The sequence below is a fragment of the Vulpes vulpes genome, chromosome 15 (assembly GCF_048418805.1).
Source record: "Vulpes vulpes isolate BD-2025 chromosome 15, VulVul3, whole genome shotgun sequence".
NCBI lineage: Eukaryota > Metazoa > Chordata > Mammalia > Carnivora > Canidae > Vulpes > Vulpes vulpes.
Genome location: NC_132794.1, coordinates 54,194,712 through 54,219,802, shown reverse-complemented (window position 1 = coordinate 54,219,802; position 25,091 = coordinate 54,194,712). Strand labels below are relative to the sequence as shown.

The window sequence follows — 25,091 nt, the reverse complement described above, 5'->3', positions numbered from 1 at the left end:
CTTTCAAATGTTGAACTCTAAAAAATATATTAAAGACAAATTATTTTTGTTATAAACATTAAAAATTAATCCAATGCTTATTTGGCTTTAGATGGTATTAGATAATTAGCTATTTCCAAAAGTCACCTATTTATCTTTTAAAAATGCATTCTTACCTGTTCTTAGCATTATTTTTAGCTACCCATGCCCTTTTCTCTACAGGAGTGGTTTTAATTTTTTTAGAGGGTTAAATTGGAAATACAATAAGAAATATATTCCCTCTACCTAAAAATATATGCAGGAAATTCTGCTCACAACTCTGAGCATTCATGGGCCCTTGGAAGTCCATTTCTATAATCCCAAAGGAATCCAAGGAATGATTTAAAAATTTCAACAAAAATGAATGGTCTTGTTCTCAGTTTTGCAACTAAGTATTGACTGGCTTAAAGTCCTATATATATTTTTTAACCATTCTATTAATTTTCTATTTTCTTTCCTTGGAGTTTTTCCTGTTGGTCATTTTAACGTCTTATCTTTAGAGTAGCCAATGCTGAATATGCTCCTATAGGATTAGAGAGTACAGTAATAGGATGATTAGATTTGATTAGAAAATGACTGGGATTTTTATCAACAGTGAAGAAATTAAAGTAAGTGGACTCACAAGTGAATTGAGCATGATGACACTTCAGTGTAGATAATGATCTAATGCTGGTCTGTTTGATGAGTACCATTGAAAATGAGATGTTATATTTTGCTGGTAAACTTCTCTGCAAAGAAAAAATGTGCTAAATGCTTCAGTTCAGAGTGATCTATTTAAATGAAGTTTCATTTAATTGGTTTTAATTTACAGCCTGTAAGCCTTAAATTGTTTCATTTAAAGTATACTTCAAGCCCTCTACTATATTTACCGTTGAATCTAGTATGTATGATAGAATACCTTGGGTACAATCTCCACAAGCGTGTGAGCCATAACCATGGTGTAAAATGTTTAATTGGTTTATTTTACTAGGTTAAAGAAAAAAAAAGAAACAAAAGCAGTGTATTTTGCTGCAGTGTATGTTTCTGTAATATGAATTAGTTAATACATAATTGGCAAATATATATGTCAATAGAATGTGGAAATCAATTAGTTTATATAGTCTTCCTCCATATATCAGGGTTTGACTGCCAAGTAAAAGCAGCTTAATCCCAAGTTCACACTAACAGCTGAATGCAGTAAACTATGAAGGAAAGCGGTCCTGTACACATGCCCATTCACTCCTTTTACTCCTGGTTCAATTTGGCCACATGCTGTCTTGAAAATGCTTACTTATCAGTTCTTCCTAATCTTTGTGCATTTGTCCCTATTTTCAAAATTTAACCTTTCCTTTCACTTTTTCTATCATTCTTTTTTAACTAAGTATTTTCTTGCGAAGTTCTAGATATATTGCAATGTATATTTTTAACTGCTAAATTTTCATTAGGTTTGTAAATGTTTTTGTGGTGTTCTGGTTGTGAAGTTTCATGGGTTCTACATTTTTCCCCCCAATATGATTTTTCTTTTCCTAAACACTTTCAGTTATTTTTTAATTGAGTTGGCTTTATTTTTTATTTTTGATAGAGAAAGATGGTGGGGGTGCAGAGGGAGAGGGAGAGAGAGAATCTTAAGCAGGCTCCATGATCTGCTTGGAGCCTGACATGGGGCTTGATCTTACTACCCTGAGAGCAGGACCTGAGTCAAAATCAAGAGTTGATGCTTAACTGACTGAGCCACCCTGGCATCCCAAGTGGGCTTTGCTTTTTTAAAGCAGTTTTAAAATTACAGAAAAATCTATCAGAAAGTACAGAAAGGTCCCATATACCTCCTCTCCACTTGCCCCACAGTTTTATCTATTTACATATTGCCCCACAGTTACGTCTATCTACAATATTGCATTAGTGTGGTGCATTTGTTACAACTGGTAAACCAATACTGATACATTATTATTAACAAAGTCCATAGTTTACCTTAGAGTTCATCTTTGTGTTGTTCAATTCTGTGGGTTTTGACAAATGCTTAATGTCATCCATCTGCCATTATAGTATTATAACAGAAGAGTTTTACTTCCCTAAATATCTTCTCTAAATATCTGTCCCCCACCTCATTTTCACCTACCTGCATCATGAACCTCTGGAAACCATTGATCTTTTTACTTTTTAAAAAATATTTTATTTATTTATTCATAAAGACAGAGAGAGAGGCAGAGACACAGGCAGAGGGAGAAGCAGGCATCATACAGAGAGCCTGACGTGGGACTCAATCCAGGGTCTCCAGGATCACGCCCTGGGCTGCAGGCGGCGCTAAACCACTGAGCCACCGGGGCTGCCCAATCTTTTTACTTTTTCTATAGTCTTATCTTTTCCAGAATTAGTCTGTATGGAATCATACAGACTCTGTTATTTTTTCAGACTAGCTTTTTTCACTTAGCAATATGCATTTAAGGTTCCTCTTTGACTTTTCATGGCTAGATGCTCATTTCTTTTTATTGCTTAGCAACATTTCACTAGATGGATATACCACAGTTTAGTCATTCAATTACTAAAGGGCATTTTGGTTGCTTCCAATATTTGAAAATTATGAATAAACATGCTGTAATCATTCATGTACAGGTTTTTGTGTGAACATAAATTTTCAACTCATTTTGGTAAATACCTAAGAGTGAGATTGCTGGGTTGAATGGTAAGACTATGTTTAGCTTTGTAAGAAACTGCTATATTACCCTTTAAAGTGACTGTACCATTTTGCATTCCCACCAGCAATGAATGAGAGCTCCTGTTGCTTCACATTTTTCATCAGCATTTGGTACTGTCAATGTTTTGGATTTTGGCAATTTTAGTGGCTATGTTATGGTATCTCATTGTTTTAATTTTCAATTCTCTAATGATACGAGATATGAAACATCTTCTGCTTGTTTTTCATCTTTATATCTTCTTTGGTGAGATGTCTGTTCAGATCTTTTTTCACTTTTTTTTTTAAAAAAAGATTTTATTAAAAAAAATAAAAATAAAAATAAAAATAAAAAAAGATTTTATTTATTTATTGATGAGAGACACAGAGAGAGAGAGGTAGAGACATAGGCAGAGGGAGAAGCAGGCTCCATGTAGGGAGCCCGACGTGGGACTCAATTCCGGGACTCCAGGATCAGGCCCTGGGCCAAAGGCGGCGCTAAACCACTGATCCACCAGGGCTGCTCTTTTTTCACTTTTTAATTGGGTGATTGGCTTTCTTATCATTGAGTTTTGCAGTCCTTTATGAGATACATGTTTTGCAAAGATTTCCTCCTAGTCTGTCTTTTCATTTTTTGAAGTGGCGAGTTATTTCTAGGGGATAATTTTGTAAAACAAGAGTTGTTTTCCCCTCAGAAATGTGTGCATTGTTAAAGAAGAAATACTTGCATACTTGATATCAGATTTCTAAAATGAAGCTAGCCAAATAAAACTCACACTTCTCATATTCTAGGCAAAACTGAACTGAATGAATGTTTAGTAAGATATAAATTCATTTTAGGCAACTATCGAAGACAATTAGAAAGGCTTACATATGGGCCTTATCTTTCAATATTACCTAAAAGTCAGTAAAAAAAGTTGAAGTTAGTGACTAGTGCATAAAAGAATACCTAAAAGTATGAAAATTTTAAGGAGAATGTATAAACCTAATATTTTGAGGACTGATTAATTTTAGTAATTTTTTACATAATCTCTTTCTATATATAGTAGCTCTTATTTGACTGTTCTTAGATGATGCTCAAAGCAATAAATAGTTGGGAAGAATAAGGTCTGATTTTTCAGAAATAGTTTTGACACTGGTTTCCAGAAATATTAGGAGTCTAGATGTAGAAATCTAGGTTGAAGTAAATGGACACTTATGTAAACCTACATTTCCTCAGTGACTTTGGGGCTATCAAACAATGACCTTGACATTACTACCATGCAGTTTCCCTAATAATCTGAAGGATAGCTCAAGGCACTTACAACTGGGATTTGTTGATGAAATCAAAAGAGTAATATCATGATAAATATTTCTACATATTCAATCTTATTTAGAGGCACAGACATTTCTAAATTTAACAGATACAATGAATGAATCGATGAATGAATTGATGAAAAAATGGACATAATAATTCTGTTTTGTTTTGGGGTACCTCAGAATGTATGCCAAATGGCTTAGACATTGTGCCAAATATTGCCTATTGATATCCAGCACCATCCTCATCGTTCTATGTTCTCTCCCTGTATGAGATATTTCTCAGATTCTGTGGTCAGTAGTATTCCAAACTAAATTCTACCAAGGAGAGGCACTGGTGTAAAATTTAAGAGGAGGAAAAGAAAAAGAAATCACTAATCTCAGCAGCAGTAACCTTATAGTTATCAACAAGTGGCAGATGAGGTGTAATACCAGCAGTTTTGGGATGTCAGGAAGCTCTGAGACTTACCTTGCTGCCACAGGGACAAAGATCATTGGAGAGATACCCCATGATTCCTGCTCTTCCTAATTTTTCAAACCCTAGCAATAGCTCCTAGACCTTGGTTTCCCCATCCCTCCTCTACATCTCTGTGCACTAAATCCTACATGAAATACCAACTGTGTTTGGCTGGATTTTGGCTAATGTTTTTAGCATGTTTAGTTTGTGAATGGAAATGTAATGACATGAAACCACTCCAGCTTACCATTCTGTAATACATTATGAAAAAATGTACCACATTTGTATACTACTGAAAAACCACTATTTCCAATGAATTAGGCTCATAAACAGCCATCAGGAATGGTGTGTCCCTTGTTAAACGGGGTTGCAAAACAATAGGATTTTTGAATTCTGTTCAGTTTCATGAAACTGAGATAACAGAAATTCAATGGCAATGCCTAAGGCAAAGGAGTTCTTTTTTCCCCAAATAAGAAGTTTGGATGTAGGCAGCCTGAGAGTTTTACCATGGCTCTGTAAGGTCATAAGTGTTTCAGTCCCCTATTTTTCTGATCTATCATCCTTAGCTGTGGCTTTTGTCCTCATTCCTATTCTCTCATGGTTTCCAAAGGGAAGCTGGGCACATTGCTACTCTAAACAAAAGTGTGGTTCTGTCAGTAAGGTAAAAAGGGAGAATGAATACCAGATGGGAAATGTGTAGTGTTCTAAACCATAAAGCAAAGGAGCAAACAAAAAAACAATGTAAATGATGTCTTCAGAAAAAAAATTTTTTGGAAGTAGTGTTGTGTGACCATAGTGTAGAAGGAACTATTGAAGCAACTCCATCATTTCAATAAAAATACTGATCATCAGGATTAAGTTCAGCTGTATATGAGAAAGACTCCAGATGATAGCAATTTAATTAGGATAGAAATTTATTTCCTCCTCTTGAAAACAGTTTTGGGTTGGAATGTGAGGGTTGTTAGTGTCGCTATCTAAAGATGGGCTGATTAACCTATTAGTCTATTTTCCTCTTCCATCATCCTCAGCACTTAGTTTCCAATCACAAGGTCACTTCATGGTCAAACATGGTTTCTATTGCTACAGACATCATTCCTTCATTTCAAGCCAGCCAGCAGCAGAAGGCAACGACAAAAGAGCTATTCTTCCAGTTAAGTCAGTTCTTTCTAAGGCCTATTTGGTCCTCACAACATTTTTGCTTATACTGGCCATAAATAGTCACTTCGCCATGCAGAGCTGCCAGTGAGGCTAGGGAATAGGGGCTTTTATCAATTTTCATAGTCACCTTAAATAAATTCCTATTATCAAACAAGGAGATGAATATGGATTATGTTAGTTGTTCTATCACCACCATTTTAGGATTACCTTCAAATGTGCAGGATGGCATGTGGATTAAATCTTATTATTCATCACTGTAAGAAATCTATTTTCCCTTCCAAATGCTGTAATTGAAAATTGAGAATAATTGTTCTAAAAAAGGCAATTATTATTTTTTTTTAAAAGGCAATTATTTAAATGAAAAACAATATTTGTTAAAATCATTTTCATTAATATTCTTTAGATTTGGACTAAACCTAGAATAATTAAAAATGTTATCATATAGTACCCACTGCTTTGGACAGAGGAAGCCCAGTTCATGGGATTATTAAAAAGGAGGGAGCAACTATGCCTATACGGAAGGAAGGAGGTAAATTGGCTCTTCTGATCCACTTTTTAATGGAGTTACTGGAATGAGATTGAAGAAAAGGCAGGATGATTTAGGAAATTAGTAAGTAGACAAAAATTGAGACAAGTAAATGTCTAGGAGTTATAGGAGCCTTCAGTCTTCAAGGAAAAAAATGTCCAAATATTGCTCACAAAAATCAAAATTAAATCTGTTATTGGGTGATAATCCTGGCATTGTAAAGTTGAAAAATGAAGCAGTTATCTAAGGAATTCAAGCAAAACCCTTGGTATTATCTGAGTTATTTGAATAATAGAGGGGAAAGTGGGATTTCTGCCTGGATTATTTAGATAATTGCCTCAATTCTAAGATTCATTTAGTTCATAGGGACCTGTGCTTAGGATATATTTTTAGAATGCTAAATGGGAAAATTAGACTCCTAAATTAAGCAAAGCAATAGAATGAGGGAGGGCAGGAGGAGAGAGAGAAAAACAATGAAAGAGAGAGAGAGAAAAGAAATAGTAAGTAGTTCATTATCAGAATAAATCCAAACTTTTCTCCCCCATACTTTTTCTAAAGATAATAACTGACATTCACATTTCATCATAGAATGAACTTCCATGATGAAAAACAGAACTATATATGGATCTCAGATATAACCCATAGCATTTTTTTAAGTTTAAATCCTTTTTGGGTTTCAATTCTTTAAAGTGTGGAAACTTAACAGCTCCAAATTCAGCCATTTAATTTTATAAAGCCAAGTAAATTGATTTAAAAATCATACTATACTTTCTGCTGACTTCATATTGTTGACATTTGCCTCCAATTCTTTTAAAAAATATTTTATGTATTTTTATTCATGACAGACACAGAAAGAGAGGCAGAGACACAGGCAGAGGGAGAAGCAGGCTCCATGCAGGAAACCAGACATGGGACTTGATCCCGAGTCTCCAGGATCAGGCCCCAGGCTGAAGGCGGCGCCAAACCACTGGGCCACCGGGGCTGCTCTTTGCCTCCAATTCTTCAAAACAAATTAAAAGGGGATGCCTGAGTGGCTCAGCGGCAGCGCCTATCTTTGGCTCAGGTCTAGATCCTGGGATTCAGGATCGGATTCAGGCTCCCTGCAAGGAGTCTGCTTCTCCCTCTGCCTATGTCTCTGCCTCTCTCTCTGTGTCTCTCATGAATAAGTAAATAAAATCTTTAAAAGAAAAATAAAAGGGTGATCCTATCTGAGTTGCCACTCCATTCTCTTCTTTGGTAACAGAACCGTGGGCAGGGAGGCCAACTGAGAAATTCTTTACCCACCTTCCCTATAGGTGAATGCATCATATTACCAAGTTTTGACTGATGAGCTGGAGTGTTGTTTGAGACTTCGGGATAGGATCCCTCTTTTCTGGACTGCTTCTGGCCTCCAGTGAAGACAAGATGCATAGATCTCCAGTAGCCATCTTGGGCCACAGGGCAATCCTAAGAATGGAAGCCACATGCAAAGATTGTGAAAGATTTAGAAGGAACCCGAGCCCATGATGACCATACCTGCTCTGCAATGCCTACTTTTGCACCACTTTTACTTAAGAAAGTAGTAACTTCTATTTTGTTTAAGACTATTATTTCTAGTCTCTGTTACTAGCAGGTGAACACAATTACTAAATAATACATATTAAAGTGTTGATTGAAAATATTTTGGAATTTTAGGGTTAAGTTTCCAGATATGTGTAATGGCCTCTTTCAATCGACCCTCCCAACCCCATTTTCACACACACACACACACACACACTCCAATTCGTAAGAAAGAAAATTAAGTGGTTATGAGAAGTTGTACCAGTTATACATTTTGTGCAATTGCAAATAATAACATTTGCAGTGGAAATTGTAAGAAGATAAAAACTAAAGTATTACTCAAGAATTTTTCACAAAAAAAAAACAAAACAAAAAAACAAAAAAAAACAAAAACAAAAAAACAAACAAAACAAAACAAAACAAAAAGAATTTTTCAGTAGTATACATAGACAAAAAAAAAAGCAGAGGAAGGAAGGAAAAGGAACAGCACAGAAATAGAATGTAGCAATAGGTTTTATTTTATTTTATTTTATTTTATTATTTATTTCAGGCGGAGGAAGAGTGAGACAGAGAAGCACACACCCCGCTGAGCAGAGAGCCTGACAGAGAACTCAATCCCAGGACTCTGGGATCATGACCTGAGCCCAGTGAGCCACCCAGGTGCCCCTGTATCAATAGAATGTTAACATTTTTTTATTTTTTGCAGATTTAACTAAGGTAAGTATAATATTGATAATAAGAGAGGAAGGAAACATCTATAGAGCAGTCTGATGGAATAGTATTCATCATTTTCTCTTTAGAAGCTGTCCCAATTTTCCCCATCTTTTTTTTTTTTTTAAGAGTTTATTTATTTACTCATGAGAGACACAGAGAGAGCCAGAGGCAGAGACACAGGCAGAGGGAGAAGCAGGCTCCATGCAGGGAGCTTGACGTGGGACCCAATCCCGGGTCCCCAGAATCACGCCCCAGGCTGAAGGCAGGCACTAAACCGCTGAGCCACCCAGGGATCCCCAATTCTCCCCATCTTTTAAAGCTCTAGCTCTTCTATGAAATGTTCATCAATCCCTCTGCAGGAATTACCTCTGCCTGTTGTTGCATTTATTAGAACTAGGACTAAGTTAGATACAGTGAGAGAAGTATTTGTCTTAGGCACAGCATTTTGAGAGGCAAAAAACTCAGCAATCAAGAAAAATATGCCTGTTGTTGCATTTATTAGAACTAGGACTAAGTTAGATACAGTGAGAGAAGTATTTGTCTTAGGCACAGCATTTTGAGAGGCAAAAAACTCAGCAATCAAAAAAAATATTTTAATGGAATATTTTAATTAGCACACTACAGTAAGCAGGTCAGTCTCTTGTTTTCATAAATAAATTTTGGAAATAAATTTTTAATTATGTTTCACACTTATCTCTATTATAGCACTCAAATAGTGCTTTCTATAAATTTTCTCTCCCAATAGTGCCATACTCATTTTTCATATTTCTCATGTGCCTACTACTCTCTTTTAAGCATAAAGTCTCTTAAAAATATTAAATTCGATTTATTGAAAGATTTTGCAAGAATATACTGTATTAGGGACAGCACGATTATGTTTTCATCATTAAATTCAACTGTAGCAAAAGAATAATAGAGGGTAATGAATGTTTTGAAAGTACTTATAATTCAGTTCTATGGGAAAATCACCTGACTTCTCTTTGACTAAACCCTGCTCAGCCTTGAGAGGGAATTGTAATTCTACTTTATATTCATATAGCACTTTGCCCTACATAAAGTGCTTTCTTTTAATTCTCACCTTAATCCTGTAAAGTAGGTATTATCACTGTTATTTATTACAGAAAGATTGAGAAGTGACTTGCCCAAGGAGTTACAGGCAGAAAGTGGCAGAGCTGGGATTGTAACCCAGGTTTTCTGTATCAAAATCCAATGCCTTTCTCCTATTCCAAATGCTAAGTCTTGGAATTGACCAAGAAGTAGTTCATGCAGCAACTACAACAGCATATATGTGTTTATGAAATAATGTTCTTAGCACCCAAGACAGCAGTATTTTACCCAGTATGTTCCTCATGACTAAAACTGTTCTGATTTTTATGTGTGCATGTTTGATGAAGTAGCTCAACTTTTCTGATATTGGATCAGGTGTTCTAAGATCCTTTTTTTTTTTTTTTTTTTTTTTTTTGGTCGACGGCAGAAATCTACATAATTTAAATGTCAAAGAACAGGGGGAAATGAGGAAATTATATATTACTTGAATATTAGTTCCTTCCTTCCTTCCTTCCTTCCTTCCTTCCTTCCTTCCTTCCTTCCTTCCTTCCTTCCTTCCTTCCTTCCTTCCTTCCTTCCACAGAGAGAGGCAGAGACATAGGCAGAGGGAGAAATAGGCTCCCTGTAGGGAGCTGGATGTGGGGCTCCATCCCAGGACGCCTGGATCATGACCTGAGCCAAAGGCAGATGCTCACCCACTGAGCCACCCAGGTGTCCCTGAATGTTAGTTTCTAATTACCACTTTACTACTAATGTGTGTGTGAAACTCTGCAAAGCACGTAAACCATACAGGTTTGCTTCTTTATTAAAAGAAACATTTGAGAAGGTCTTTAAACTTCTCAGCTGACAAAGGCTATTTGAATGTGAAATATTATCACAGTCTTCAGGAGTTAGTAGTTGATTATGTTCAACGGGTTACTTTTTCATATTTGGGAAAATCTATGAGTATATTTTAAAACTCCATATGGTAATCAAATGTTTGAAAGCCCATAACCGCTTCGAATGTGATTTTCATCAACGTAAAATAAACACAACTCCAAGCCAAAATGTCCATTATCAGCCAGTCTAGCAGAAGATTTCTTATCAAAATTATAGATTCTCCTCATTGGTTGCTGCCCAGAGAATTCAAAAACTTCAGCCTTCTTTTTGGAAGCTGATAGCTGAGTTCTAAAGCGTCTGTCTTAAGAACAAGCGGAATGCAAAGAAATCCAAAGCTACTCATTTTGGTGAATTGCAACCTGTCGTCAATAACTGTATATCGGACGTCCACAGAGTGCCTAGGCTTTGAAGTAGCAAGTGATTTATTTGCATTATTCAAAGGATTTCTAAGGGGGGGAGGGGTGTGAGTCTGAAGATTTGCAGACGTCTTTAGAGATGCAAAGGGGCATGTGCTTCGTTAAACTGCCCCATCCCGGGAATGGATTGAGCAGTGCGGGTTCCGGAGCTCCAGGGACTTCTAGCCTCGGGGCCGACCGCTGTACGCGGAGACCCCAGGGGGCGTCGAGCGGCAGGCGGGCGGGCGGGCAGAGCAGGGCCGCAGCGGGGGCTTCTGGGCACGTCGGGCCGCCCCCGGGCTCGCGCAGGGCGGGCTGCGGCCCCGCCGCCCCCCCCGCCCCCTCCCCCTCCCCCCCCGCACGCCCACCCCCCGCGCCCGGCTCACACCCTCGCCTAGTCTCCCGGCTCCGGCCGGTTCTCGCGAGATCCGGGCCGCTGAGCGCTCGGGGCCTTTTCAAATCGGGATCCGTTACCGCTTCCCCGGCCGCCGCCATTGCAGCGCTCGGAGCCCCTCCGCGCAGGCGGCCGCGGCGGAGGCGGAGGCAGCGACGGCGGGATGGCGGACGCCGACAAGCCCGAGGTGCTCGGGGCCGCCGGCGAGGACGGCCCGCATCAGCCGCCCGTGGAGCAGCCGGGCGAGCCGCGGCGAGACCCGCACGCGCCGGAGCCGGAGAAGCAGCCGCCGCAGCACGGCAGCAGCAGCAGCAGCAGCTCCAACGGCGTTAAAATGTATTGTCTTTTCCTCCGGGGGCCGGGGCGAGTGCGAGTGCGAGTGGGGCGGCGGGGCGGGGGTCAGGGCCGGCCCGGGGCCCGGGGCCTGGGGAGGGGCCGCCGCCTCCGCGGCCGTGGGCGTGGGCGAGGGCGAGGGCGAGGGCGCGCAGGTGCGAGCCGGCCCCCCCCCCCCCGGCTCCCCCCCCACGCCGCGCGCGGGGCCCCGGGGCCGGCCCGAGACCGCGGGTCGCGCGTTCTTCCCGGGCCTCGGCGGGAGAGCCTGGGAGCGAGCCGCGCGGCCGCCGTCCGCGGGAAGATGGTCCCCCTTTTAAAGCCCAGCCGTGCGGTTGGTGCTCATCACTAGGGAGTAACTAGGGATGACATCATCGGGCATTTCCTCCTGACTACGGGGAGCGCGTTTCAAAGGAAGAGGCCCCCCCCCCCCCCCCACCTCCCGGCCTCATCCCGAGCTTTGTAAGTTCGGTGTTTGCCGCTGCTTGTTCCAAAGTATGATCTTATTTTCCGAACGGATTATATATACCAAGGGGGGAGTCTAATAATGTGCGGTTCGCCCGAATCCATTGTGTCATTCCTGCGTTGGTTAAGAGGTTATTCCAAAGGAAGACGTGCGTGGTGCCTTTTGCCGCCCACCCCTCCCGCCCCCGCAGGCGTTTGTAGGCCAGCCATACAGGTTATTATTATTTTTTTAAAGAACTCACTGCGTGACGGTTTGTTCTTGATTTTGGTAAAATGGTAAACTACATTTTTTTTTTTTTTTTTTTTTTTTTTTTTTGTCGTAGTGGTTTAAAAATTGAAGAAAGCCCGCCGCTTTTAGGATTGCCCCTGTCACCAGTGCTTATAAAGAATTTGGTTGAGTCGAATCCATGATTTCTAGTTTATAAGGAAACACGCTCCCCATTGTTCTTGTTGTACAGGTGATGTGAATCAGGCATTCTTTTGCAGGTGCCCAGCTCTTTAAACTTGGAGCTGAAAGCCTGTTAATAATTTAGCCAAAAAAAAAAAAAAACAAAAAACAAAAAAAAAACACCCTTTTCCTTCTCTTCAGTTGTGCCTCAGAGTAGAGAGCGGTGAACATACACGCTCACCCTAAAATAGGAAAGAAAAGTGTTCTTTTTTTGTGTGTGTGTGTGTGTGTGTCTAAGATGTTTGAAGCAGGAGGGTAAGACCTGAACTAGTTGGTGTAGGGGTTGAGGGCAGATGAGGTAGCTCTCCCAGCTCACTTAGAACCCTCTTGTTTTCAGTTGGGTCTGAATAGGATAGATTGCATCTTCCAGGCAGAATAGAGGTGCAGGTAGAAGAGATTCGACCTCCGTGGAATTTGTTCCTAGGTGCAAAGTGGTGCACCTCAGGAATGGAGCAGCTGGAAAGTGAGCACTTTCTACCATGCCTGCCAAAATGTTGGCTCTCTGGGATTTGGCATCATAAATTTGAAGAGAAAGCATTGGAATGATAAAGTACGTGCTTTTTGTTTATATCAAACATGGACTTGCCACCCTATTCTCCTGAACAAGAAGTACAGCCTTGAATTACAGAGAGAAGCCCTACTATACTTGGGTGTGATTACTATAATAGTGTCAGTACAGATAAAGCTGGCATCTAAACCTCCCAGATCTGAAAGTCTCTAATCCCTTTGAAAGTCTCATTGTGGTTTAGCTGGACAGGAGAGGAGAGATTTTTTCCTACGGTTTTTCCTACGATTCTTTCCGACGAAAAGAATCTCTCACTTCTAATTGAAGAAGGGGGGAATATAAAGTGAAGTTAAGAAATGTTACTAGTAAGTACAAATGGAGGTGCTTTTCATGTTACTTATAATTCAACTCTCACTCTTTTTTCCCAAAAGTTGAGTAAAGATGCAAATTTATTCCCAAGGGTTTCTTGTACTGTCGGTTCCATGAGAACCATACAGTGGTCCAGCATGGGTCGCTCATGCTGAATCACTGGGGACATTTACCTGCATCAACCTAACAACCTTTATTTGACCCTATGAACCAACTGGAGTAGTTAACAATCCAACACATAACTTTTGATTTGATTACCTTACATTTTTAAGGATAAGAATTCACAGTATGTGAATGTAAAATATGTATTACTTAACATTGAGCAGGGTGCCACCTACCAAGATTAAAATGACTTTTCTGAGGTTAATCCATAGTCATTGAGGATGGAAACCACTATGTCTTATTCATCTTTGTATCCCCAAGGCCTTATACGTAAAAAGGTCCAGTAAATTTATGTAAGAAGTGCAGATGTGAACTTCTATGATCATGACACTTACGCACGGAGGATTTCGTGGGCATGTTCGCATCTTTTGAGAAGTTAAAGATGTCTTCCTAGGTTTAGTCTTTTTATTTATGCCAAAGTGGTAGGCCAATTCTCCTTAAGTGAAAGAGGAGGAAAAATAGCAGTATTGTTACAACTCTTCATTATTTCTGTGTAATTAAGTAACACTGTATTTTGAAGATTGAGAGTTACATTAGGGTATAAAATATTGCGTAAGATCCTAAGCATTTAGCGTGAAGCAAAGTAAGGTGGAGTGATATTTTTTATATTCGGAATAAAGAATGGAACTGCGCATAATTTTAGATCTCATACTAAAGCACTCTTTGTAAATCATATTAAAACTGTGTTTCATTATTTGGTGTTGAATATTGACTTTTCAGAAATTTATTATTTGGGTAGGCATAATTCCATCCTAAGAATAGATAACATTTTTGTGACTTAAAATAGTCACAGTCTTTATTTCAAGGGCATTAGGAATGAATGGTTCGGGCATTATTACAAGGAATTCTGGATATAGTGCCAATATTTAATACTATGTAGCATCATTTCTCTAAGAGTTTTCGCATGTATCTGAATTATTCCATAGTGTATTTATGACGTTAAAAAGAGTTTAGGAATTGAATAATTAAAGCTTATTTTCTTAATAATCAGATAATAATATCTCTAGCCACTAAACTGATCTGCTTTCCATAGATAATTTATGCATTCTAGATGAGCAGTGTAGCAGTTATCTTTATTTAATATGTCACTAATTGGGGAAAACTTGAAGAAATTGCTCTCTGGTCATCATTGAAATAAATATTTTAGAGAGGGTATCCTACCCTATATAATATCATTGCTTTCTAATGGAATTATCAGATTGTTGTAAGCAAACAAACATTCATATAAGAATAGAAGAACATAGTATTTCAGAAATTTGCACAGTTTTCGTAATTGGTTTCAACCAGGAAGAAAATAGGGAAGAGAAGGCATATTGAGCTAGAGACTATATAGATGTCTATTTACCTGAACAGAGACTTGGTGATTTTAAAAACATTAATTCTGTCTACTATGTAAATGAGTTCCTTGGGGGACGAAAAAGAAGTTCTTGTATCTACTTAAAAACCAGAGAAAAGGCCTTTGTACCTTTTGGCTGCTTCCTTCCATTTGCAGAAGTAGCACACTGTTCAGACAGGTAGGTACTTGCTGGAGTTGGGCAGTTGTGAAGACCACTTCTAGATTGTGCCATTTCTGATGAGGGAAGTTGTTTGACAGTGAAGGTGCAGTCTCTGAAAAGGTGGCAAAGCAAATTTGACCCTAATGTCTCTTCCTTGATTTTAGCAGTTTTTCTGGCAGACAGCAGCACCATCTGTGCCCTGATGAGAATGGGTTCTTAATTGACTGTTCATTCAGTCAAAAATTAATATTTATTGAGTGACATGTGCAGTCACAGTGCTAGATGCTACTAATACCAATGCAGATAGTTTTTGTTCTTACAGAGTTTTATGTAGTATATTTACGGCTGTGTTGTTATCTGCTCAGAAAAATAGTGCCTAGGAAGTTCAGTGTATCCTGGAACAGATGACCACAATAAAAAGTGTGTGTGGACCCCTACAGTGTATAGGTTCCCACAATTGCTTGGCCTAGAAGATAAATTAGAGCCTGGATTATGAAGCCTGGTTCATTGTTGGCATAATCTAGGAAGCTTTAAGAGATTTGGAATTCTGAATGTCATTCCCAGAGATTTTTATTAATACATGTTTGTGGAAAATTATATTATTTATTTTTTATATTTTTAGAGATGAGGAGGGAGAGCAGGGGCTGGGGAGTCATGGAGGTACAGAGGAAGAGGGAGAGGATTCTAAGCAGGCTCCATGCCCAGTGTGGAGCCGGACCCTGGGCTTTGAGATCATGACCTGAGCTGAAATTGAATGGGATGCTTAACAGGCTGAGCCACCCGGGCATTCCATGGAATTTAAATTGAAGTTTTAATTAAATAGTTTTAGATTCACTAGAATAATTAATAATTTAAAGGAAGCGTATTGTTATTCTGTTAAAAAAAAAGATTCCTTTCAAAAAGTAAATTGCATTTTAAAAATCTATATCCAGATTTTTATCTGTAGGATTTACTTTAAGCGTATACTTACACATGGTTGGTGGGTAATGTCATATAGTTATATTGTGATTGCAGTCTTATGATTTAAATAGTTTTCCAGTTAAGAGTCTCATTAAAAAGTAGATTTATAAAATTCTGATTTGTGCTGCCTTCAAGTACTACTACCCATCTCCTCTCCATACTACCTTCTGTGTAATAACTTCCAGTAAAAATTATATGATTCTGTGAAGTACCCTATCCTAGTTTATAGATTAATATACAGAAAATATTGAGTATGAAAATATTAGAATACTTCACAAGTAATTATGGTGATCAAAATTGAGAATAGAAAAAATTTACAAGAGTCATATGGGAGTGTATGCATATATAGACACATCAGTATAGCTATGTATTTTAGTTATGTTTTTAAGCAAGGAGGAGAAAAGTTTTGTGAAATTGTTAAGCTTGAGGAGATAAACTTTTTTCAGGGTATCCTTTGCAGAGTAAAGTATAGGGTTCTGATTGAAGTTCAGAAAGTTAATGCTTCCTTTTTTAAAGATTTTATTTATTCATGAGAGACACAGAGAGAGAGAGAGAGAGAGAGAGAGGCAGACAGAGACAAGGCAGAGGGAAAAGCAGGCTCCATGCAGGAACCCTACATGGGACTCAATCCTAGGTCTCCAGGATCAGGCCCTGGGCTGAAGGCGGTGCTAAACCGCTGAGCCAGCCACCTGGGCTGCCGGAGTTAATGCTTCTTTAAAGAAGGCAGATATCTTTACTATAGGAATAAAATCACTCGTTTTCCCCTATTGTTAGGTTCTTTTAATATTTATTAAGTAGTATGATGGGAGAAGCTGGGAGACTGGATGCTGCAGCTATTTAATATGGAAAAAGAAGGATTGTTAAATGAGAAGTTTGGTAAGATGCCCAAATCCTTGCTTTGAAATGGCACTGGGTAATTTCAAAAGCAAGCAAGCTGACTCTCCAGCAGCTTTGCTAAGGTCTAACTTAACGGAGAGTTTTGTGAAGTGAAGTGATAAGTATAAAATATTTATGTAATGTAAGCTTCTATTATTAGAAACATGACTGAGGTTTTCTTCTTGTTTTGTTTTTAATTCATAGGGAGAATGATGAATCAGTCAAAGAAGATAAATCTGAATTAAAAGAAAAATCTTCAGGAAATAAGAAGGCCAATAGATTTCATCCTTATTCAAAAGACAAAAATTCGGGCACTGGGGAAAAGAAGGGTCCAAATCGAAACAGAGTTTTCATTAGCAACATCCCATATGACATGAAATGGCAAGCTATTAAAGATCTAATGAGAGAAAAAGGTAACCATCCCTGATAAACCCACTGTTGGGTAATCTTCATATAGAAGGGGGAGGGAACTAAGCAAACGTGTTTTTTATTCCCCTGAGCCACACAGACTCAAAAAATTGATTTTTGTTTATTTCTTGACGCTCGAATTAATCTTTTCCTCTTCTTTCACTTGACACAATTTCATTACAAAGTCATATGGATAAATGAAGTTATTTTTTTTCCCATTTTAGTGGTATAGTGTGAGCCAGCATATGCATGCCACCAAGAACATTGTTAAAGAGATTGCTTTGTCTAGTTGAAGTTTTTATAGATTTTTAAAGGACTATTGCACTAGTTAAGTAATACATTTAGCGTGTTAAAGTATGAATAATAAGGTCTGATTATTTTTTTCCAAAAGCTGTTTTGTTATTTTCTTGGTGGAGTCTGGAATCTGGCTGTGGAGTTCATTTTGTTTGCATTGTCATGAATGCCATGATGCTGTCTCTGCAGTTCTATATTAAAATTGCGTTACTGCTGTTGCAGTTTTGTTTTTAGAATAACCTGAAAACCTTCATTTTATATACATGGTTGGTTTTGGGGAAAAATAATTTTAATATTTGATCTTGTAAAAGTTAGTTTTGTTATCTCTTGAAAAATTGAGTTTCAACAGTCCTGCAAACTATGTACTTGGCTTTGAGGCTGATCTCTTCTAATAAATAAAAAAAAATTTGCATTGGTGTATCTGTTGTAAGGTGACAACTATTTGATTGGTTTTATTTATTGACTTTATTTAGAAAGTGTGTGGCTTGCTGTGAAGCATGACTTGTAAATTTAGTTTACTGATGGCAAACATGATTGAAGACATTCAGGTAGAAAGTCACCTTAAAACAGCTGTTGTGTGTAGGCGACCAAAGTTATTTGAAAAGTGTTAATGTTGATGTTTTTAATATGACAGGCTAAGGGACCATTTGTTATGTATATGTGTATTTGTTCACCAACTATATCATGCTGGCCAAAATATGATCTGTAGCATGAATTAGGTTAATATGGTTGTTAGCTTTTTTTTTTTAGAGAAAGTGGATGATGTACATTTTAGAAAATTAGTTAAATTTACATAGCCATTGATAGGAGGTATGTTGGTCTGGTTTTGATTGTTGGTGAATAATAGGTGCTTTTCTGTAGAGTTGTGCACAGGTGTGCAGTAAAGCAAGATACTGGTGTTTAAATGTATTGTTTCTTGGTATCTTCCTTTTGTATGTCTTATGTAGTTGGTGAGGTTACATACGTGGAGCTCTTTAAGGATGCGGAAGGAAAATCAAGGGTAAGTGCTGTGGGCAATAATCTGCTTGAGGTTTAAAAGTTCCTCAGCAGTTTACTTTTTTGTATAATATTTGTACCAGTTTTTGGAAACTTAAGTTTCATTTTGCTTTACTTTATTATGCAAGATTTGAGGCTTTATACTAGCAAGTCTGACACTTATCCAAACCAAACTAGCTGCCTGGAAGGGATGGGTTTCATAAAGGGCATTCACTTTTCTAATGCTCTAAGGTAATGCTTCTTCTTAACCAACAGATTTTAATATAGGATTTTTTTTTTGTTGTGTTTTGATGTCTTCAAGGATATTTTAAAAGTTACTGAATTGATAATATTCCCTAAGAGTTCTATGAGAAGCCCATAGCTTAAAGGTGTTAATTCAGAATGTATGTTTGAAACTTTACATTGAAGAACTTAATTTGGTAGCCTGCAAGACTACATAAGAGGCAGTGCTCTGACCAATTGGTATGAATGACATTGATGATTAAATTGACATGGAAGGAATTGGTTGATAGTAGATTTTGATTTTTAGCAACAAGAAAGCAATATTCTGAAGAATACAGTGGAAAACTTTAAACAGTGTTTAATTATATTGGAAGAACCAGTTGGGTGCATGAGAAAAGCTTTGTCACTACATTCAAATGGCACTTCAAACAGTAATAATGACATGATTATTTTTAAAATGATTCTATAAGTTTGTTTCTTTAGCATAGGTTGTTTTTTTACATATTTAAACTGGATGCTATTAAATTGTGTGCAGCCAGTTTTGTCTAATAGAGAACTGAGTTAAAAAGATTATTTTCTATATTGATTTAATAAAACTGAAAGATATACATTAAAAACAATTCGTGCATCATACATCCTTTGGAAATATTCCTAACGACATGAGAATGGGTGTATTGAAACCTTCAGTTATTTCCTTGAGTTACTTTTGACTGAATTTGTGCGATGATGTTACTTTGTCTTAACTTAAAGAAGAGTCCTCTAAAAGTAAATATTTGCTCCAAGCTTTTTAAATGCTAGATTTTACTCTCTTACATAGATGGATTTAAACGTTGACAGGAAATTTGTGGTCACTTGCCTGTTGTGTTCTGGAAGTGTAAAAATACAAAATGTAATTGTGTTATTGGTTGCTTTTAATGACTTAAATATTAGAATCTGCCATTAACTTCATCTACTGATCTAAAACTTTTTTTCTTTTGCATATATTGACAAATCTACCTGGATATAGGGTTGTGGGTAAGAATTTTTTTTAAAGTATCAAGTCAAATTTAAACTTCTGATTGGGAAAAAGAAAACTTAGTGTATAAACATTTCCTATAATTTTTTCCCCATTAAGTGTGGTTGAATTCAAAGATGAAGAATTTGTAAAGAAAGCACTAGAAACTATGAACAAATATGATCTTAGTGGAAGACCGCTGAATATTAAAGAGGTAAGATTTCTTATATGTGGAATAATTTAAACTTTGAATATAAGGGCATGTTTTCTTTGGATTTTCATCTTTGGGGATATGTTTCTCTTACTGCAACTTTTTTCTTTTTTTCTTTCTTTTTTTTTTTAAGCATAGATGCTTACGAAAGCATTATATAATTGATGAAAGTTTTGCTTGTAAATGCTTTCCTATTTGCCGTTAAGCAGTTTTCCTATGTATTTGATTTGTCGCAAGTTGTTAGAAGTACAGACACATGATTAAAAAAAAAAAATTCAGACATTTAATGATGGCAAACCTTAGGTGTGACTTTATTTGGTATAGACATTTTCAGTTTTTAGATTGTGTGGCTTAATTTGATAAATACTATAGATATTCTTGTAGTTGATAATAAAAAGTTGCTTAATAATGCAAATACCTTATGGATTTGAATAAAATTGATAGTCCCTTTTAATGAAAATTACTCTGAAACTGTGCCAGATTAAAATTAAAAACAAAACAAAACAGAAAAAAAAACAACTTGTGAATCTATTAGTGAAATTGTAACTAATTGAAAACCCCTAAAGTGGAGATACTCCCTTTGTATGGAACTATAGCAGTATAAATCTGTTGAAAAAAGAATGGTCAGAAGATAACATGAGCAACTATTTACACTTAAGTGTAATTGACCTTGGTAATGATTAGTTTGAATAGCAGTTATTTTCATGTCTTCCTTTAGTTCATATTGGTACTCTTATCTGAATAGTTTAATCACAGACCGGTTATGTATATGTTTTTGCTAAATTCTATATTACGAATAATTGAGAAGGTGCTTAGGACCCTGAAGAGTCTCTACCAGCAAGCTTGCAAGTCATTGGTAGTAGAGCATTACTGTTGGTCACAGTTTAATTTGGTATAGAAGTGATTTGAATCCCAGCTCTATCACTTTCTGTGACTAGGCATATTACTTATTCTCTAAACCTCAGTAAGTATAATAGTACTACTGATAGTACTCACCTAATAGGGTTTTTATGAAGATTAAATGAGATAACTTGGCAAAGAATTCAGGCTCTGGTATCAGATAATCTGTGACTTAGGGCAAATTACTTACCTTTACTTACTTAACAAGTTGCCTAACTCTAATTACTCTCTATTTCTTTGTTTCCTTATCACCAAAAATGGGAATAATATTAGAAGCTATCTGATAGTTTTATAAGGACTCAGAGTTAATATATGTAAAGTATTTGATAAATGTTAGCTACTATGATTGTGATGTTATTATATAAAACACTTAGCACAGTGCTCAAAGTAGTATATAACTACATAATAAATGTTAGCTGTATTAATAATTGATTGTTGTTATTCCTGTCCCAGGTGGGAATGTTACTGGTTGTTGGTCTCTTGATCCTGAGTATGAGGTGATAATTGCTTAAAATTAAAGGCCATGCCACCAGGAAATAGAAGTATCCCAAATCTTTTTATTGGAGTAAGCTCCTGAATTCTTCTAATTCTGTTTGAGTCTGGGGGTTTGTTCTTCTTTTCTTTTTTTCTTTTTTCTTTTTCCTTTCTTTTCCTTTCCTTTCCTTCTGTTCCCTTCCCCCTTCCCTCTTCTCCCTTCCCCCTTCTCCCTTCCCTTCTTAAATATTTTGACTGGGAAGTGGAGAATTACAGAAAGTTTAGACTGTTGTCGTCTGTGCCAGCCATTTATGTGGTAGTTTTTATACTACAAGCTGAGCCCATGTTATTTGTGTTATTTTAAGTTTTAGCACATCGTATATCCTCAGTAATATTTCAGAGACCCTAGTATAGTTATGTGATCCAAAATGATGTAGGTTACTTCCCATTTTAAGCTTTTTTTAAGAGAGAAGTAACCGAATTTGGACTAGCTAAATGGAGAGGTACTCTTTATTCAGTTAACTTTTTTGGATTAATATCATAAAAGTTCCTGTCCTAGGAATATCTAATTTACAAATGGGTGGCTGAGCTCAGGGGTAAAACTACTAGTGAGAAAATACTAAGGAAAAATGTATTTCCAATATGCCTTACCAGATACTAGAATTACATTTTTTCATTATCTGAAATGGAGGTTAGTAGCAGTTACAAGCTTATAGCAGGTAGTGACTACAAGGCTGTCATCTAAGGGGAAAAGAGGAATAAAAACCATGTTATGTTATGGTAATTTGCTTTATATAAATTGTATTTTATATATGTTTTATATGTATATGTATGTATATATTTTTGTGTGTACACATTTATATACATGTCAAATATAAAAAGACAAATCAAAACCTAGCAATATGCTTTATTGTTACGATATTAAGGACAAGCAACTTATCTTAATAGTTTATGATACATCTCTCCTACCCATCTTCCCCTTCCCATAGGTAACCACAATCCTAAATTTTGCATTTGTACAAGTTTTTGAAACTTTAGTTAGACCCAAAGTATTATTTATTAACTTAAAAATTTTATAGCATTTTTCAAAACATTTATTTCTTTACGTCTGTATTTCTTTTTATTTCTTCATGGTGAAGACATACTTTGAAGCTGGTGTACCTTTATTCTTGCATTTACTTTTTCACCTTCTGTTTTCCCAGCCTTCCAAGAGAATTTCTGAAGGTCATCCAACTTTCTTTTTATTAGTATTCCCAGACTGAGACTAGTAGAGTTGAGTTGATGGTTAACGTTTGTCGTTATCATTTAGTATTGCAGATGATAGTCTTATTAATGTTTATGTGTTTTTTTGTTTGTTTTTTGCATTCCACCTAGTGAGATGAGTGAGTGACAGGAGATGAGCTTAAACTCGCTTTTTTAGTTTTGTTTAAAGGTAAAATATTTCTCTTAATGAACTTTTTAAAAAGCCGTGTTTAGTATCATTTTTCCTTTTGACACTTAGCCTTTCTTTATCATCCCCCAACCCCCTTCATCTCAGGTCATAATCCATTGTCAGATCATAATCATTGTTGAGGAAGGAAAAAGGTTGGAAAATGGATAATATTTTGTTCAGGAATGAAGCTTAGACGTTATAATAGTTTCCCTTTACCCCAGTATTTCTGGGTTTTATAACAGTCTGTTCCACTGTTAAAAAGCTTTGACTTAATCTGGTTTGGCATTGCCTTGGGCATCCAGTGGTGAGAATTCACCATTATTGGCATTTTGGAAAGAAAACAGTCAACAGTAAGTATTTTGTTCCTCTTTGAGTTATGTATATTTATGTATATGTGTCATATATTTGAACACTAGTATAAGGGCAAAATTAAACTAATTTCAAGTTCTTAAGTGACTTTAGTGATTGGAAAGAGGTATTTAATTGACACCCCTGGAGACTGAAATCTTTTGTCTGTCCACAGGTTTTTATGGGACTGAATTCTCTGGATAAGAAAAAAAGCTCACTCTTCAAGAGGGTCAATAATTTGAGCCAGTTGGGATAGCTACTGTAGAATTTGAAGTTGTTATTTTAATGATACAGATTTACTGATGTATCTAGTGGTATTTAACATTCAATGTGTGTTATAGGATCCTGATGGAGAAAATGCTCGTAGGGCATTGCAACGAACAGGAGGATCATTTCCAGGAGGACATGTACCCGATATGGGATCGGGGTTGATGAATTTACCACCTTCCATTCTCAATAATCCAAACATTCCTCCTGAGGTTATCAGTAATTTGCAGGCTGGTAGACTTGGTTCCACAATTTTTGTTGCTAATGTAAGTTTAAGCTTTAGTCTAAAATTTTGTCATTCAGATATTTAGTTCTAATCATGAGATTATTAAATTAGATGAATGGTTTGTATGTAGGTTTATAGAACATTTTGCTTATTTTTGACTGAAGTAAGCGAAACGGTAATTACTGTAAACTTGAATCCAATTTAAGTCTCTCTCTCTCTCTCTCTCTCTCTCTCACGCTCTGTGTGTGTATATATATATATATATATGGTTAGGGTGTAAATATGAGTAGGATTCTTTAGAAGAGAACTGTGGAATTTATAAATACCTAAGCAGTTCTTGAAAATGTTTACTTGCATTATATGTGATTTTTGTTCATATTGGGAAATGGATTTCTTTCTTTAGCTTTGTTATTTGATATTTGTGAATGTGCGCATTGTAGTTGGTCTGTCATTTGTTCTAAGCTTTTGAAAGTCAGTGGTATCAACAATACTTTCCAAAATCTGAATTTTTCTCAGTAAAAATAGATGTGCAAGTTTCAAATGTATAAAACAGGATTGGGCAGTTGAGAGACTATTTTGGGAAAAAAATTAAAGATAAGGAACAATGTGGATGTAGCTTAATTGATTTTTAAACAACTTAAGATGTTTTTATTTGAATATTATCGATGTACTAACAAGTATAGTTCTTCATAGTTTTGAGAGTTCAGAAAAGATTTGTTTGTATTATAAATGGGGAGAAGGGTTTATTAGGTATGTAACTTTATATAATTTTATGTTAAGCTTGACTTCAAAGTTGGTTGGAAGAAGCTAAAGGAGGTGTTCAGCATAGCTGGAACTGTAAAGCGGGCAGATATTAAAGAAGACAAAGATGGCAAGAGCAGAGGAATGGGCACAGTCACTTTTGAACAAGCAATTGAAGCAGTTCAAGCAATTTGTATCCTGATTTACACCTTAGCCTTATTTAATAAGGTTGAAGAAGCTTGATACCATTTTGTGGGGTCATGAAATTTAAGGTTGCCTGGCTTAGAAATGTATATTAGACTTTAGTCTCCAGCACATAAAACCTTTACTATGTCCAAGTACTAAAGTCACTCTTAAAACTTGAATTAGCTATTTTGTATAAGCCTGGTATGAACTTTTTTCTACTTTCTCTTCCTACCACAACTAATGGTATGTATATCTGCTTGTTGACAGTTAATGTAATCCATAGTACATTAATGCAATTGCTTGAAATGAAGCCTTGTTAATTTTTTTTTCAGTGGTTAAAATAAAAGGTTGTATTTTACTTATAAAACTGTAAAGCAAAGATTTCAAGATTTTTCTTTGAACATTTGGAAGAGACTAATACAAATAAATACAATAGCAAAGATGTTGATTAAAGTTTTAGAGGTAGTCTGACTCTAAGATTATTAAAAATGTCTGTTCAAGTATAATTTTATAGTCTTAATGGACTTTCCTTGACTGAACCAACAGCTATGTTCAATGGGCAGTTTTTGTTTGATAGACCTATGCATGTGAAAATGGTGAGTTTCTATATATCACTTCGACCCTCCAATCTCTTCAACCTCATTTATCTGCTCTCCTCTGCATTACAGATCCTTTTAGTTCTGTATTAACCGTATAATAAACTTTTTTTGC

The 25,091-nt window shown here is 36.7% G+C and overlaps 1 protein-coding gene across 2 annotated transcripts in view; it reads left to right on the top strand.

Annotated features, from left to right (window-relative positions):
• The first annotated feature begins 11,103 nt into the window (after window positions 1-11,103).
• Window positions 11,104-25,091, top strand: part of MYEF2 (myelin expression factor 2) — a 32,420-nt gene continuing 18,432 nt past the window's right edge. For both annotated transcript variants that reach the window (XM_072738467.1, XM_072738465.1), the window contains exons 1-8: window positions 11,104-11,406; window positions 16,886-17,094; window positions 18,331-18,383; window positions 19,608-19,615; window positions 19,716-19,809; window positions 23,302-23,493; window positions 24,234-24,387; window positions 24,927-24,976. In XM_072738467.1, the coding sequence (XP_072594568.1) occupies window positions 11,234-11,406; window positions 16,886-17,094; window positions 18,331-18,383; window positions 19,608-19,615; window positions 19,716-19,809; window positions 23,302-23,493; window positions 24,234-24,387; window positions 24,927-24,976 (933 nt within the window). In that variant the 5' untranslated portion in view covers window positions 11,104-11,233. The remainder of the gene's footprint in view (window positions 11,407-16,885; window positions 17,095-18,330; window positions 18,384-19,607; window positions 19,616-19,715; window positions 19,810-23,301; window positions 23,494-24,233; window positions 24,388-24,926; window positions 24,977-25,091) is intronic.